The 16,174-nt window shown below is 42.5% G+C and overlaps 1 protein-coding gene across 5 annotated transcripts; it reads left to right on the top strand.

Annotated features, from left to right (window-relative positions):
* The first annotated feature begins 764 nt into the window (after positions 1 to 764).
* On the top strand, positions 765 to 15,083 carry LOC307039346 (homeodomain-interacting protein kinase 1-like). Of its 5 annotated transcripts, none has more exons than XM_079681311.1 (18): positions 765 to 1,107; positions 2,729 to 3,459; positions 4,118 to 4,309; positions 4,437 to 4,618; positions 4,739 to 4,862; positions 5,122 to 5,241; positions 5,497 to 5,583; positions 5,711 to 5,895; positions 5,997 to 6,147; positions 7,009 to 7,195; positions 7,495 to 7,613; positions 8,153 to 8,287; positions 10,157 to 10,329; positions 11,133 to 11,204; positions 11,514 to 11,678; positions 11,968 to 12,182; positions 12,270 to 12,382; positions 13,069 to 15,083. In XM_079681311.1, the coding sequence occupies exons 2-18, from the start codon at positions 2,731 to 2,733 to the stop codon at positions 13,498 to 13,500; spliced, it is 3,381 nt and encodes a 1,126-aa protein (XP_079537437.1). In that variant the 5' UTR covers positions 765 to 1,107; positions 2,729 to 2,730; the 3' UTR covers positions 13,501 to 15,083. The 5 variants fall into 5 exon arrangements, with proteins under 5 accessions (XP_079537437.1, XP_079537438.1, XP_079537436.1 ...); XM_079681312.1 differs by having other exon boundaries at positions 10,154 to 10,314; XM_079681310.1 differs by having other exon boundaries at positions 10,154 to 10,329.
* The last annotated feature ends 1,091 nt before the right edge of the window (positions 15,084 to 16,174 follow it).

The raw sequence follows: 16,174 nt of genomic DNA, 5'->3' as shown, positions 1-16,174 counted from the left end.
ATGGATTTGGCGCAAGAAGTACACTTCACTTCAGAGCCAGATATAAATGTTTATTAGTGTCAAAAATGGTGTCGGTAAAAAAGGTTTTGCTACTACCTAAAACTCAGTAACAGGAGTGTAGGCTACGGGGTGGGATTTCTAACAGGTCTTCTCCAGTGAGAACATAAACACATATAATAAGCCGCACACGCACTAGGATAAATCAACATGATGACGGCATGGCTGGAATTAAACCCACCACCTTCTGACTGAAAGACAACAGCTCTTCCTCTAAGCTTCAACCGAGTTATGGGCTTTTGTTCCGAAATGATGGTGGAGACATGTCCCCATGCAGCACAAATGACGCCTATGCTGCCTGCACATTGTCTTCATACTCTTTAAATGTGTGATCCCCTCATCATGTTGCCAAATATTGGATTTCCTTTAGAGACTATTTTAAGTTCACATGGTTTGTCCGACGACGTGTGGAACACTTTGGTCCTACCGGAAAATTACTGGTATTTGTTGTAGATTACGTCACTTCGATTTCTCTTTACCGTAAAATGTGAGCCTTTTTTATGTTAAAAACGATATCAAATGTCTCTAGACCAAATGAGTCAATCATTTGGCCATGTTATAACAGTTGTCAAATTATATCTTAACCAAGCCAGCCTTAGTTGCTAATTTTGTAAGAAATAGTGCTCATCTCTGTGTGCTTCCCTATCCCAATCTCGGTAATTACGGTAAAATCCGGAAATGACGTAGGAATCGCAGCTGATAAAAGGACGTGGTTGTTCCGGTGAAAAAGTGAATTTGCTGCTTCAGGACAGGCGGTTTTAGAGTAGAATTTTTATTGTTTTAATTAACAAATGTACATATGTTTTAGCACTAGAGGATTTTAAGATAATAATACAAGGACACATGTGTGTTTTTGTTGAGAAAACTCGGCACTGTGACGCCTTCTGCTGCTGCCTAGCTCTCCATCGGCTGAAGAAACAATGCAGGCCTAGCTAGCATCTCACGGTAGCTAGTGGAAGCTAATCGGATAACGCTGCTCCAGTAGACTGCAGTGGGATTTAAACCTTGGAAGAAGCCCCATTTTTCGACGCTGCTATAACATCCATTCCGGTATTTTACACCTTTTTTAAAAATCAAATGTTGCCTTTCATGCAATGTATGTAATTTAACCTAATTTGATGTCTGTTAAATAAGCAAATGCTCGTTAAACGCAATATGTCCACGAAGTTAAAGCGTTAGCTTGTTAGCATTTGCGAGTTAAGTAATTGTTTCCTTGTTGACTGTATAATAAAGTATTTATGTGTCATGCAGATGGTCAACAAGGAGAAGGCCAAACTTATAATGTGTCTGCCAAATGTGTCAGGGATTTGGTAACATTTGAAAACAGTAGCTTGATTTCCACTTTGGTCCATCACAGTTTCCCTGTCAGAACCATAGACTGTATACAATGGGACCGATCTTATCTGACAGGTTCAAATCTCCGTTATGTTTTCGCATTCGTAAGAAAATCTTCTTCTTTTTTTTAAATTCCTTTCCTTCTAACTGGAAAGTGTATTTTAACCGGGGATCATAACACACGGGACCACTTTATTGGATCCAAGCTTATCGTTGCATAACACTGGTGGTTTCGTTTAAAGAGCTATGTTATGGCATACACATGTATTTGTTTCCTCCTTCCTGGTGCTTGCGTCATCTATTTTGCATCCATTATTTGCATTTATAATTTATGGGAAATATGTATGTTTTGTCTTTCTACACATCCTATATGACATTCTTTAGTATCCAGCAACCTTACAAACAATCCTAAAAAATGTTGCCTTCAAGGTTTCTTCTAATAACCATAACTTAAACAGTTTGTTTGTGTATGTTGCAACCCTTCAGATTATACCGTACCTTCTCTTTAATTAGAATGTTTTGACAGAATAAACACAATAGATTAAAAGTCTATCTGCCTTTCAAATGTAATGGATTCCTGGGCATGTCCGTTTTTAAAGGGGCAGCTAACTGAACTTATTGTTGTCTAATATGCAGCAATACAACTCTACATTCATGAAGCTAATGAATGTTCATTGCTGCTCTGTTAACTATGTTCACTACCAATGTATATGCTCATTGTCTATTAATTTAATTGATCAAATATTCATTATGTTTTTAAAATATAAAGACGTGATGCCCATCGCAATTTATCAGAGCCAATGGGACTTCTTGATATTCCTTGTGTTGTACAGCCAGCATGGTACAACTCAAAGCTGTTCCTCTTACTATCAAATGTAAACTAAATCCTCACATTTGAGCTGAAACCTGAAACATAATGTTTTTTTTCTTGATATATGAAAAACTGAATAGGTGATCAATACAGTTTCCTGAAATGTTTTTGCCTAGTGGAGTAATCAATCGATCCTTTAATCGATTTATTTGAAACTATTTGACTGAGGAAGTTCAACTTGATGCTCATTTTGGAGACTGTAGTTTGGAGGTGCTGTTAAGGTGTATTGAATTATATCGAGGGTTGTTTTCATTATTTATTCATTGATATAAATGGGATGGACTGTTATATCTGTCTGCACTAGTTTTTGCTAAGTATACCAAATAAACTGAGTTTATGTTGCATGGCAGTCTGTCAAGACAGATTGTACACTTTATTTATCATTTTAAGAGCTTCTTACAGTACCATAGCTCTTTGTTGTTTTAGGTTTTTATCTTGATCTAATCCACATCAATGTCTTTTCAGCGATGAGCTCTCAGCTGCAGGTCTTCTCCACCCCCTCCATCTCCTCCAGTGCCTTTTGCCGCGTTAAGAAGGTGAAGGTGGAGAACAATGTTTGGGACGTGTCCACCTCCGAAGCTTACAGCTCCCTAGCGGGCCAGTCGGCATACACCTTCGCCCCAGCCATGGCCGTGGCACCCTTTGCACCATCTCTGGTTTTCCCCCCCACAGCGCCCGGCTCAAGAGGTCAAGTGGTGGTGCGAGCCGCTGATAGCACCGGCAGTCTCCCTCGTGGATCCAGTCGGCGTGTGGCGGAGCAGGCCACGTCTTCCTCTTACGCTCACACAGAGACGACCTCCGAAACAAGGGGGCACAGGCACGGGCAGAAGAGAAAGATGGAGGAGACCACTGAAGGCAGCGGGAGCGGTTGTGGCAGTGTCCAAATATTGGAGGAGCTCTCAGCCCCTGCAGCAACGTACTCTACCCGTACCGGGGGTGGCGGAGGAGGCACAGGCCAGTCTATACCCCACTCAGCAACAACCACCAAGAGCAGCAGCTCCAACGGGGAGGGGGATTATCAGCTGGTGCAGCACGAGATCCTCTGCTCCGTGTCCTGCAGCTATGAAGTGCTGGAGTTTTTAGGAAGAGGCACGTTCGGACAAGTGGCTAAGTGCTGGAAGAGGGGCACCAATGAGATTGTGGCAATCAAGATCCTGAAAAACCACCCTTCCTATGCTCGTCAGGGCCAAATTGAGGTAACGCAGTTTTGTTGATTCATTCATCTGTGTATCCTGATCTTTTGTTGTTGTGCTTACTGGTTTTATTTGACAATGTTTGCAGAGAGCTTCTTGTCTCGCAGAATTAATAAATAAAATGCTAGCGCTGTGTGTAACATTTATGTGGTCCCAACTGGTTTAGCTGAATAAATCTCCAGTCAAAGCTTCCGGAGTGATGAGACAATCCAAGGTGCATTTCTGAACAAGTTTAATTACAGCTTAATATAAAAGTTATTTTATTAACACTGCGGCCCCCTGTGTCAGAGGGTCTTTCAGTTTCTAAAAATGACATGTTATTTTCACAGGAAATCTCTGATTGTGTTTTATTGGGAAACGCCTTGAATTTTGACGTGTTTTTTGCTCGTTTGCCCCCCATTATTTCTGACACGGGTTGGATTTGGTCCAATTCCGGAAAAATTGTAATTGCCTTATCACATTACCTGGAGTTGCTTCCCAGATGTTACCATGTTGATGCAACATTATCAATCGTTTTAGAGCTAACTGGTTAAATGAAACTTGTAACTGACCTCCTCATTATTGTGCCCTTCCTCACACTTTCACTTTCATTTTCTTATTATGAAAGTGAACCAGCTATAATTGACAAATTAAACCGTGTTATTTGTATCTCTTCCAACAGGTGGGTATCCTGAACCGGCTCAGCGCTGAGAACGCGGATGAGTACAACTTTGTGCGTTCATACGAATGCTTCCAACACAAGGGTCACACGTGCCTGGTGTTTGAGATGCTGGAGCAGAACCTGTACGACTTTCTCAAACACAGCAAGTTCAGCCCACTCCCCCTGCGGCACATCAGACCCATCCTACAGCAGGTGGGCTCCACAGACATTCATTACACCTTTTTATAACCCATTATTATCACTTAATTTTGAGTTGCCGATATACGCCTTTCATTCTTACGTAGGTGAATGAATTGTACTGTTTTGTTATTGTCTTCAGGTGGCTACAGCGCTGATGAAGCTGAAAAGCCTCGGCCTGATTCATGCAGACCTGAAGCCAGAGAACATCATGCTGGTGGACCCCCTCAGACAGCCCTACAGGGTGAAAGTCATTGACTTTGGCTCAGCGAGTCATGTGTCCAAAGCTGTCTGCTCGACCTACTTACAGTCGCGCTACTACAGGTTCGTGTGAATAAATCCACTTTCTTCTAATACATCTAAATACTTTTGCCATGTTACTATGACACAACATTGTAGCTCAAGTCTTGGTACTAATTGGTTAACCTCCTCTTCACTGTCTAGGGCTCCAGAGATCATTTTGGGTCTGCCATTCTGTGAGGCCATCGACATGTGGTCTCTGGGCTGTGTGATTGCTGAGCTGTTCCTGGGTTGGCCTCTCTACCCGGGGGCCTCTGAGTATGACCAGGTCAGTACAGTACGTTAGAGTTCCCCAGACCTTATCTGGGCAACAAAGAATGCCTGCAAGAGGCTACTAGTTTTTAGTTGATGGCGTGTCATGGAAGTTCTGTAGATGTACTTTAGAAACTCCTAGAGCTGCTAGTTTTGCTTTAAATCAGGAGATATCAACGTGCTGCTGAGCAACAAGCATAACTACCCACTGTAAGAGGCGTATCCATGGCACTTACTGGTGTGTCTTATACTTGAATATGTTTTCCCTTCTCCAGATCCGTTACATTTCTCAGACCCAAGGCCTGCCTGCAGAGTACCTGCTGAGCGCGGGGACAAAGACCAGCCGCTTTTTCAATCGAGGACCTGACTCCAGCTACCCACTCTGGAGGCTTAAGGTTAATATGATCTCATAATATCCCTAGTGTCTCCCTATCTGAAGGCTGTAACTGATTGATCACCGTTACCAGAAGATGACTAAATATGTAACAAATTATAAAAAAATGTTACCCACATCACTTCATGTTAATTGTTAATCTTCACTTTTGCTGTAACAATGTACATTTTCCCTCTGTGGGACTATTAAAGTTATTCTGATTCCGATACAGTTTTTGCAAATAATAACAAGTCAAATATGTTTTTGTATTTGCCAGACCCCGTCAGAGCATGAAATGGAGATGGGTATCAAGTCCAAAGAGGCCAGGAAGTATATCTTCAACTGTCTGGATGACATGATGCAGGTAAATCGTTTTTCAAGTAACATCTTTTTAAATAAAAAATACTATGCTCTCAAACCCAAGAAATGTCTTTACCTCTAACTCTTAATATTTGTCTGATTAATTTGGTTGTTTTATTCTTGTATTCCAGGTCAACCTGTCTTCTCATTTGGAGGGCACGGACATGTTGGCAGAGAAAGCTGATAGACGAGAGTTTATAGACCTCCTGAAGCGGATGCTCCGTCTGGACGCTGACAAAAGGATCACGCCAACGAAGACTCTGGGTCACCCCTTTGTGACCATGAGCCACCTCATGGATTACCCCCACAGCTCACAGTACGTGTGATGTGCAGATTTTCTTTAAGTCACTGCCTCACAATTATGTTTTCTTTACTTGAATGTTTTTTCTCATACACTATTAACTCCACCCTCTCCAGTGTGAAGTCCTGCTTCCAGAACATGGAGATCTGTAAGCGCCGGAGCTCCTACGATAGCAGCAAATCCCTGTACTCCACCAGCGCAGTGCCCAGCGCTGCCGCCGGCAACCTCACTGTTACCTTCAGTAGCCAGCTCAACCAGCATAACCAGGTACGACCAATCACTTCACAGGGTCCACACAACAGTAGTAGTTGACATTTGTGAGGGCTAAAAAAAAGCCCCTGAATATTCAAACGCATCACATAACACCTTCCAATATTTAGTTTGGTTCTTGAAGTCATAAAAATGTAATTGCTCAGAATTGGAAATCTTGCTCAGCTTTTTCTTTTTCTGAGGCGCAACCATCTCTCATCCTTTCTTGCCCAAAACGAAATATGTCATGGCTTTTTTACCATTATCAGTCTTTTCACTTGTATGTTACTGATGCTATAGGGAGGCAGTTGCTAGTGAATTACTCACTGCCACATTTACATACTATTAAATTAGAAAAGCACTTACTCCAACAAAATAAACATTACAGAGCTACAGCTAATACTCACTAAGGATGGACTGTGAGGGAGAGTGCCCTGCAGTGGTTTTCAAGATGACCTTGAGAAGGACTGGTTGTGGGGTCTGAGCCCTCAGCGTTGTCTGTCAGATGGCGCTAATGCTTTTGGTCAGTGGTGTGGGAGGCTGTGTGTCTCTCCGCAGCTTATCTCACGCACCTCTGACTCATCAGGCCAGTTTTTTCTGTGCATTCAAGACTGTATGTTCCCTGACGTGTCATGTTGTGTTGAATCACTCTCACCTTATTTTAACTGCCATGTTTTAATATTTGAGCCCAAAACAGTGCTTCACTAGAACGTTCAAATTGGTCAACGGATTATGTGAATATGTTTTTGAATCGGTTTTTAAGAAAGACAGATATCAATTACATCACATTGTCTCTTTAGGCTCAAAAAAGTCCTTTTGTGATGAACGTTGCCCCTCATTCTGTCTTTAATCAGTGGTCTTCTGTAATTCCTCCACCAGGTGCCTTCTGCGGGGGGGGCGGTGCCTTTGCTGAACTACCAGCCCGCTCTGTACCAGCAGGCGACCATCAACATTCCCGGGCTCGCTCAGCAGAGCGTCCCGATCCCAACGCGTGCTGCTGGGCTGTGCAGCCAGACTGAACCCTTCCAGCAGACCCTCATCGTCTGCCCACCCTCCACTATCCAAGGTAAAGCAGAACGCTGCAATCAGACTGAGAAAAACTCAACATGAGGGGTTGCAGCAGAAGAAGCCACTCACTGTTATTTACTCCAATTTGAATACGGAGAAGGGTTTCCTCAGATTGTACTTCAGTTATTTAGATGTCAGGCTGTCACTACTAACATCTACTTATTTCTCTAGTTGAAGGCAGATTATGAATGTTAATAAGATGCTTACCACAACATCCCACTCTTTAAGGGATACTTCAATACTGGGAGACCTTCATTTTAATTAATTTTTGAATCACTTGTATTTAATTGTTTTCAGGGCTACAGGCATCCAGTAAGAGCTCCAGTTACCCTGTGAGGATGGAGAACTCTGTACCCATAGTACCTCAGAACCAGGCTGCTCAGGCTTTGCAGCTCCAGCCCAGTATGCTCACACAGGTAAGAGTCTGGAGGGTCAGTCACATTTCAGATATCTGTCTGGGGTATGTAGTCTTTCAAGAAGAGACACAAAGCTTGAACGGGCACACTTTCTTTAGAAAAAGATGGACAGAGGAAGCATGCATGTATTGCTGCTTGAGAGGGACATGGGCAGGTTGTAGGATTTGCAAATTATACATTTTCTTACACATTTTCTTCAGATATACTGTTTGCTTTCTGTGGAGACCTTGTTTATTTAATTGCATTTATACCATTAACATTTGAAAGAACAAAAGATGTGACTTCAGAAGCATAGCCTTTGTTCCAGGACCAGGCCTCTCTTATTCCCAGTGTCCTCTCTGGGATGGTGGCCAGATGTTTAATGCAGGAAGCTCCAAAAGCTGTTTAATTGTGATTTGCTAAACGTAGGATTATGGTCTGCCCACTGCAGAGGTCAGGGGTCCGGTCGGCCCGTGGTGCCAGTGTGTTTCTCTTCAGATTCAGCCTTTTGAAGGACCTAACGCAGCCCTCCCCTATCCTCCCTTCCTCCCTCCCTCCAGGGTTCCTGCACCCCCCTGATGGTGGCCACGCTGCACCCACCCTCAGCAGGCATAGCACCCCAGTACTCCCTGCCCCTCGGGCTGGGCGGCGGGGTGGGTCGGCCCACCCTCCTGGAGCACACAGCCACAGTGCTGGTAAAGCAACAAAGAAGAAACACACACACATGCACACTACAACTAACAAAGCCATCTCTATCCTGGCCCACTCCTACTTGTTTCATTAATGTTTGCTTTGTTCCCTCCTCCTCCGTGCCACATGTTGTGTTACTCTCTTTTTTCATCTTTTATTTTGCCATAGTCACATGAAGACTTGTTGTCAGACTTATGGTCGCTGGGTTCTTACTTTGTCGGAAAATTCTAAAAATGTTGATCCTGGACTCAACATTGCAGGGTGTCCACGGGGTCTTAGAAAGTATTAAAAGTTGATAAATCAATTTAGCGAAAATTAAAGGTGCCGTAGGTCATTTTGGAGAAACCAGCTCGAGTGCGCTAGAATTTGAAAATACACAACCGGAACAAATCTGCCACTTCCTTACAGAGCCCCTCCTCCAACACACACGAACGCGCACATGACCAATGAGGGCACGAGATAAGTTTGATAAGGCTGACAGGCAGGTAGCCCATCCTGTTACTTTAGCCGGGCCGGCTCAGATGATTGGTCGTGCTTTTTACAGTATTACGGCTTCCACAGAAGACATTTTTTATGGATTTTTTGTCAAAGCACTTCAGATATTCATTGCTATCGGGATGTTGAGAGCATTCCATGGAATATAACAAAAAGTGTATCTCGAGCCGGTTTCTCAAACGTACCTACCCCACCTTTAATACTATTAAAAAGTATTAAACTGCATTTTTCCAAGGTATTACATTTTGTAGCTTGTTTTCAATAAGCATATCAATTGTCCAAAGAGGTTGTATTCTACAGTCTGCCTGAATGTATTCATTGCGTAGGTGTGTAGTGTGATTCTGTGTAGTTTATTTATGGCATCCCGTTGGATTGGACGTCATCTGAACAGGACATCGCACGCTCACTGCTTGATAGCGCGCGGCGGTCTGTTTACGCCGGTTGTTAAACAACATCGTTATGGGGAAATGCAAGTCTGCGTCCAAATGGTTGGAAGATAAGGAGGAAGGACAATCAATACTGTATATAGTCAATGTGAGATAAAGTGTGTCGCCAATGTAACCGGTTAAAACTCAAAGTGGTGATGAGGTCTTAAAATGTGTGTGAAGGGTCTTAAAAAAGGTCTTAAAAGGTTTTACATTTGACTTCAGGATTCCTGCTTATACCCTGCATTGTCCTTTTTTTATACTTTTTTCAAATCCCCTTTTGACATGAAACCAGAATTGACAAATCGTTTATCCATTCCAAAGGACAGCCCCTCCCCATATCATTCACTCCTCCCCCCAGTCTCTCCCCATAGGTGTGCTGAGGGCATGGAGCATGTGCTGCTGTTGGTCTGTGCTTTGCTTGCAGCTTCCCTTGTCCCGTCCTTCCTTGTTTACAGCAAAGGAGGTTGCAGCTACAAAGCCCACTAAAGCCCCCCCCGACTCTCTGACACGCATCTTTTGTTTCAGCCCCCGAACATGTGGCATGCCTTCTCCCCACACAGCTTATCAGCAGACTGTGTGGCATCAGTGGACTGAACTAATCTCTTTCTTCAGTGTTTCTTCTTTAACAGGCACCGTGCTCCTGTGTCTTCTTGTCTTTATCCCCCGTCTGCCTGTTTACAGTGCTTCATTGTTTGGGCTTTGCATGATATCATCTCGTCCATTTTTGTTGCAGGGCAAAGCTTTATTAAGGGAATGGCTTGGGAAAAGTTGCTCGCTTATCTATCTGTGCTCATGCCTGCGGAAGACATTTGTTGTTTGGACTTGTTTCTCAGCATGGCTCAGTCTGTCTGGTCCATTCCAGCGATCACATAAGTTGTGTTTACGCATTAATAAGCTGATCGTTGATAGTAGATGTACTGAAGTGTGAGCGTCTGTTGTTTCTCTCAGCAGGCCTGGCCCACTGGCACGCAGCAGATCCTCATCCCGTCGTCATGGCAGCAGGTCCCGGGCGTGGCCATCCACAGCTCCGCCCACCAGTCCACTGTCCCCGAGTCCCCCCTGGAAACACTTCACTCAGAAGCTGCCGCGCAGCAGGGACACAGCTGGAGGTCGGTCCACCACTCGTCAGTCTGAACAGTCTCATTCTTGTTTTACAATTATGAACTACCAACTTATAGTTTTACATATTTGAGACGCTTGTCATTCATTTCAATGTCACAACAAATACATTGGAGCGCCTTTTTAATCAAGGGGTTACCAGTGCTTTAAAGTAACTAAGTAGATTTACTCAATTACTGTACTCGTACTACTTCCTGTATAGTTTCCATCTTTTGCTTCTTTGTACTTCTGCCATTCAGACTCAGAGGCAAACCTGGTACTTTTACTCCACTACATGTATTTAATACCTTCGCTTAATTTGCAGATTTGGATTAATGTTGCGACATGTAATCGACAATTAAATAAGACTTTAAGTTAGACTTTACATCCTGTCTACCCTGCAGTATAACATAATGAAAACTAGTGACCTGCTTCGATAACACTTGAATGCATCAATAATTATTATCAAAACACATGATATATATTATTCTACTTTTACTTTTGGTTCTTAAAAAATGTTTTGATGTCAATTATTTTTGTACTTTTACTTGAGTAACATTTGCCAAACAGGATATGTACTTGTACAGTGTACTCTTCTTACACACTGGTTCTTCCACTTTTACTTAAGTATTAGACCTGAGTATTTACAACTCTGGGGCTTAGTGTATGCATTACAGTAAGTACATAAGTCACTTCAAATGTTTGCTGTAATAACAGAGCAAAGTGAGGGAAGTAAAGGAAACAAACATGATCTCCTCGTGTTCATATATCATGTTCGGATTTAAGCTGTGCCCCTCCCTTTAACTTGTTTGTACTTTGGCCCTCGCAGGAATACAGCCCAGGGCCGCAGCCAGCAGGAGAGGAAGAAGGTGAAGGCCAGACGGGGAGAGAACAGGAACAGGTTGGTGGAGCCTGCAGCATCTCAACGTTCACACTTAATGACAAATGCCTAAAAATAACTATCACATCCAGTACCAGCAGATGTTATCCCTTAAAGTGGCTTCTGAGAAGTTGACACATTTAATTACAAATTCCTTGGCAGTAGTTAGTCACTAGATGTGAACACAACAACCATTGATGAATGAAAAGGAGCAGTGGAAATACTTTATATATTTAATCGTAGATTACGGATTACATTTCTTTGCCGTTTGCTGAAACCATGTTTGCTTTTTGTGGGAAAACTCAACGTTTCTATTGTTTCTCTTCCCAGGGGTATATCTGCCGCGTCATTGCTCAGCAGCAGCGGTGTGCCCCCGCTCAGCGCCGCGTGGTCGCAGCCCATAGTCATCTCCGACACACCCAGCCCGGCTGTCAGCATCATCACCATCCACAGCGACACGGACACAGAGGATGAGCGCAAGTTTCATCCCGCCAGGTGAGTCTCGCCTCGGCACCATTCACTCTTTTTATTGATCTGCTTATTTTAATCGAGCACATCAAAGGAGAATTTGTATTAAGAAGGATCTTAATGTCTGCCATCTTTTGGGATGCAGCTGCTAATCCAATTCTTGTTACTACTTTATTTTGACCATTTCCTAAAAAAGGACGAATGTAAGATGATAGTTTGACTTCATTAGCAGACCAGGGCCTTATTGTTTTTGTAATACTTAAATAAACCTTCTTTAATTGTCTTATAAAATAACATTGTTTCTCCATGTCCATAGCGTCGGCCTGAGCCAGCGCACTAACGTCATCAGCTGTGTGACGGTGCACGACTCGGACTCGTCCACAGCGAGCCCCCTGACCCCCCTCCCCCGCACGCTGAACCCAGCGGGCGGCGCGTCGTCTCGCCAGGCCAAGTCTCTGGCAGTGGTGGCGCCTTCAGTCAAAACCCAGGGCACGGAGCGAGGAGCTGCTTCACGTGGACGCCTGGACACTGGTGAGAACTTTATCTGTTTGTGTCACCATGCATTTTATTTAGGATGCGACTGACCCAACTTGATAACTCATGTATTTTCATTTCCAGTGAACTACATAAAGCCGAAGAGATCATCCAACCGGCAGCCCTGCAGCTCCGGGGAGAGCATGGAGCGGAACAGGCTGCTGCCGAGCCAGTCACACCCTTTAAACCTGAGTCAGGTAACGTTTTTACAACATTCATCTCTGTCTTGAAAAGTTTTATTTTTTAATTAAACTGCCGTGAGACGTTAGCAAAGAATTTGATTTATTTGCCGAACCCAGGAGGTAAACTATGCAGGTTCACTGCTAAAAGAAAAACGCATTTGCTCACTATGTCAACAGATTGATGTTGACATCTATAGACACAAAGAAACAGCAGTCATAATCCCAAAGAAGTGCGGGGAAAATAAATCACGGGTTTCTCTGAGTCGTCATTCGGGAGTGACTCAGGTGTTTATGCGAAACAGCAGTGTTGGGAATAGGGCGGGGCGGGCCAATATTTTAAAAGCCTTTGCTGTAGAGTCGCTCATGGACGTTAGGCCTTGTCTGAAAATGTTGTAAGATATCTTCCCTGGAAATCTTAGACTGTTTGAAATTATTTGCACCTGTATTATTATTATAGAGAAATTTCATTGAACAATTTAACAAAGTGTTTTCCAAAAGGAAATAAAACCAGGCGAGGTAGATAACATGAGAAGAGCACTGAGAAATGAAACACACTAAAATGAATATGAACAAATACATAATGATAAACAGTATTAATAAAAACATAGCAATCATTTAAACGTAGTCCACACACAGACAACATGCTCTCACAGCTGATGTTCTCCTCCTCGTTGCTCTCATGCCTCTGTGCTCCTCCTCAGGTCCAGCCGGTGGTCTCTTCCTCTCAGGAGCGCTCCCACAGCGACTCGTCTCTGCGCCGCCAGCCGACCTTCCCTCCGGTCGTCTCGTCTCACTACAACTTCCCCGAGGTGTCCGGCCCCGGCCTGTACGCCTACCCCGCCTCCACGGCCCTCTCCTCTGCCTCTCAGGCCATGGAGCAGCTGCTGAGCCGCGGCCACGCCCCCCACGGACACTCCCCCTCCGCCTATGCAGCACCGTACACCTCAGCGTCCTCCAGGAGGGACCCGTCCGGGCGGAAGGACTCGGTCAGCAGCCTGCTGCACGGCCTGCCCGCAGCCTACCAACACCCGTTTGCCGCCGGCTCTCCGTACGTCAGCGTGACCCCCCGCGCCGAGGCCTACAGCGCCTACCAGCTGAGCCCCCGGCGCCTCACACAGTACCCCTACCTATAGGGGGGCACACACACTTTTAACACAGAAAAAAAAATCTACTTCCCACATACTATGACAAAGGGAGTTCAAACTGTATCTCTAGTAGAATAACTGTTGTTTGCTGCTTCTGACTCTAAGGCGGCGTCTCTCTGTCGACTCATTATCCCTCTCTCGGGGCGTTTTTTAAATGGTATTATTTGACATTATATTGGTTTACTTTCCCTTTAACAATATTGTTTAACGCCCGCATTTTATCCCCATGTTATCCAGATGTATAATTATGGCATTGTGGTAAATGTATTTTACTCCTGATAATCTTGAGGTGTGGTGTGAAGAGAGATTATCCTCCTGTCACGAGCTGACACTTTAGGCGAGCTTTTAGACGCCTGACTCACACGGCTAGTGAAGGGCTAGCTGACAAAGAGTTGCAATTATTCATTTCTCATGACTCATGTTTTAATGTTTTCACACTAATCCAATGAAACCCTGTGTTTTTTAGCGAACGTATTAATGACTGTACCTTAACCCTATGTCTGATTACTCACAAATATGTCTTTTTACTATGTTCTAAATTATGTTTTGTCGGTGTGAGAAAGGAAGAGGAGGAGGAGGAGGAGGAGGAAGAAGAAGGTCAGAGAAGATGTGGAATAAGAGAAAAGATGTGGTGCAAACTGTGATGGATACATGTTAATTTAAGTGCACATGTGATGGTCTGTTATTGTAGTGACAGTGTTTAGGCAAGATTAATCATCTCCTTATGCAATAGAAACTTCTTTTTTTGAACTGCATCAACTGAGTGCTGAATGTATAACTGAAGTACAGAGGGGGAGTAACCATCCACAGGAACGACGTGAAAAGCTTTTGTTTTAAATTGTTTATGAAAATATTAACCTTCTTCCCTACTTTACTCTCCTTGAAATATTAAAAAAAATCCAGTTTTATGTGGACCGAAAAATATTCTATATCTGTGAATCCTGATTGTGTAGGACCTGCTCATTTACTAAAACTGATTTATGGCCAGTTTGAAATGTTTTATGATCGATAAAGGCAGCATTTTGTCCTCTTTTCTCCCCATGACACTTATATGTTCACTAGAAAGTTGTAACAAACTACCCACACTGCTGTCCTTAGCAAATAGGCTTCTGTGTTACTCTGTCTGTTGAGAGCCACTGTAACAGTTATGACCCTTTATAATAAGTCAAAGGTGGATCTGTCCATTCAATGTACATGGTGTATTAACCCCAGAATATGTGCATTTCACTCGCGTCTGAATATAACATTTTGAATAACAGCTCTTCACATATGAGTTACTACAGTGTGTACAGCAGGCACAGGTCTCTCTGATTTGTGCCTTTTCCTGCCACCATGTTTTAGTTCAAGGTGAACCTCGGGATGGTTTCTGTGGGTTATGAAAGCTTTTTAGAAAATCGTTCCCTGTTGTGTTTGCATCAGTTTTGTGTTGTAATGTCTGAATATTTAACTGTATTTCATCTTAACATAGTGTAGTTAAGAGGCTGTTTGGTAGAACTAATTCAGGGAAAAAAGGTTTCAGCTCAAATAATCCACTGTCACTGTTTTCAATAAAAATAACCACAAATTCACAATGGTTGGTTTTATTGCTCCTCCCCCGATTCCAACATTAACCTTAAACTATCCATGGCATTAGTTAATGTATGACTTTTGAAAGTGTGTAACTAACTATTATTGGGTCTTGTTACTTTCCACATATAGTGTTTAAAATTCAATGTGAAATATTAAGTGTTTAAAATCAACTATCAAAAAGACCAAATAATATATATTTGTTGCTATAGGTGAAACAGTTGAGGGACAATTTAAAAGTGTTATTATAATAACTACACTTTAGATAAAGTTAAAGAGTTCAAACAACGTTCTTTGCACAGCGGCACTAACTTTGAAAACGACTTACAGTACTAGCAGCAGAGGCTGCCGAACATTAATGTATAACTTTTGGAAAATGTATAAAACGTTTCTATTTATGATTTCCGTCTGAAACAGCCAGACCCAATAAAGAGAAACATCTCCAGCCGAGAGAAATCAAAACTGGACGAGAATCAAGAGATACTTTTAAGAGAGATACTTTATTGACCCCAAATTGGGAAAATGTTTGTTGCAGCAGCAACAAGCAAGTGTATACAGGCATTACAATATTACAATCTTTAAAGGTGGAAGAAAGTATTAACATAATAAATAACAATAAAGACAATTTTCGGCTAATATAACATTATTATTCATCTCCACAGAAACAGTTTGAACAATAAAAAATATGACGGACCAACACTTTTAAAGGAACTTAAATAATAATAATATTGTTTGTTTCTATATTGTGCAAATAAACCTAAACTACACAGATTTACCATTGTAACAAAGCAATGTAAATGTGATGTGTAGTGCAAAGAACATACAAAAATAATCAGATCGACACATAAAACAAATAAAATAAAATACAAATAAAATAAATTACATATTTCAATTGATTAAATTAGGTTTCAGTCTTCACAGCTTCAGCTTTTGTACAATATTTCAATGTATGCAGGTAGAATTGTATGTAGGACATAACAAAAGTAAAGTTGGGTTTATGGTTTGTACATTTTCAAGAATATGATGAAACACATTGACCATAATCAACAACCAAATACAAACAAATTAAATGTTTGGTTTGAGTTTAGAATCTAAT

Source organism: Notothenia rossii (genome assembly GCF_949606895.1).
Source record: "Notothenia rossii genome assembly, chromosome: 5".
Lineage (NCBI taxonomy): Eukaryota > Metazoa > Chordata > Actinopteri > Perciformes > Nototheniidae > Notothenia > Notothenia rossii.
Note: the sequence above shows the minus strand (reverse complement) of the source record. Positions and strands in the feature narration are given on the sequence as shown.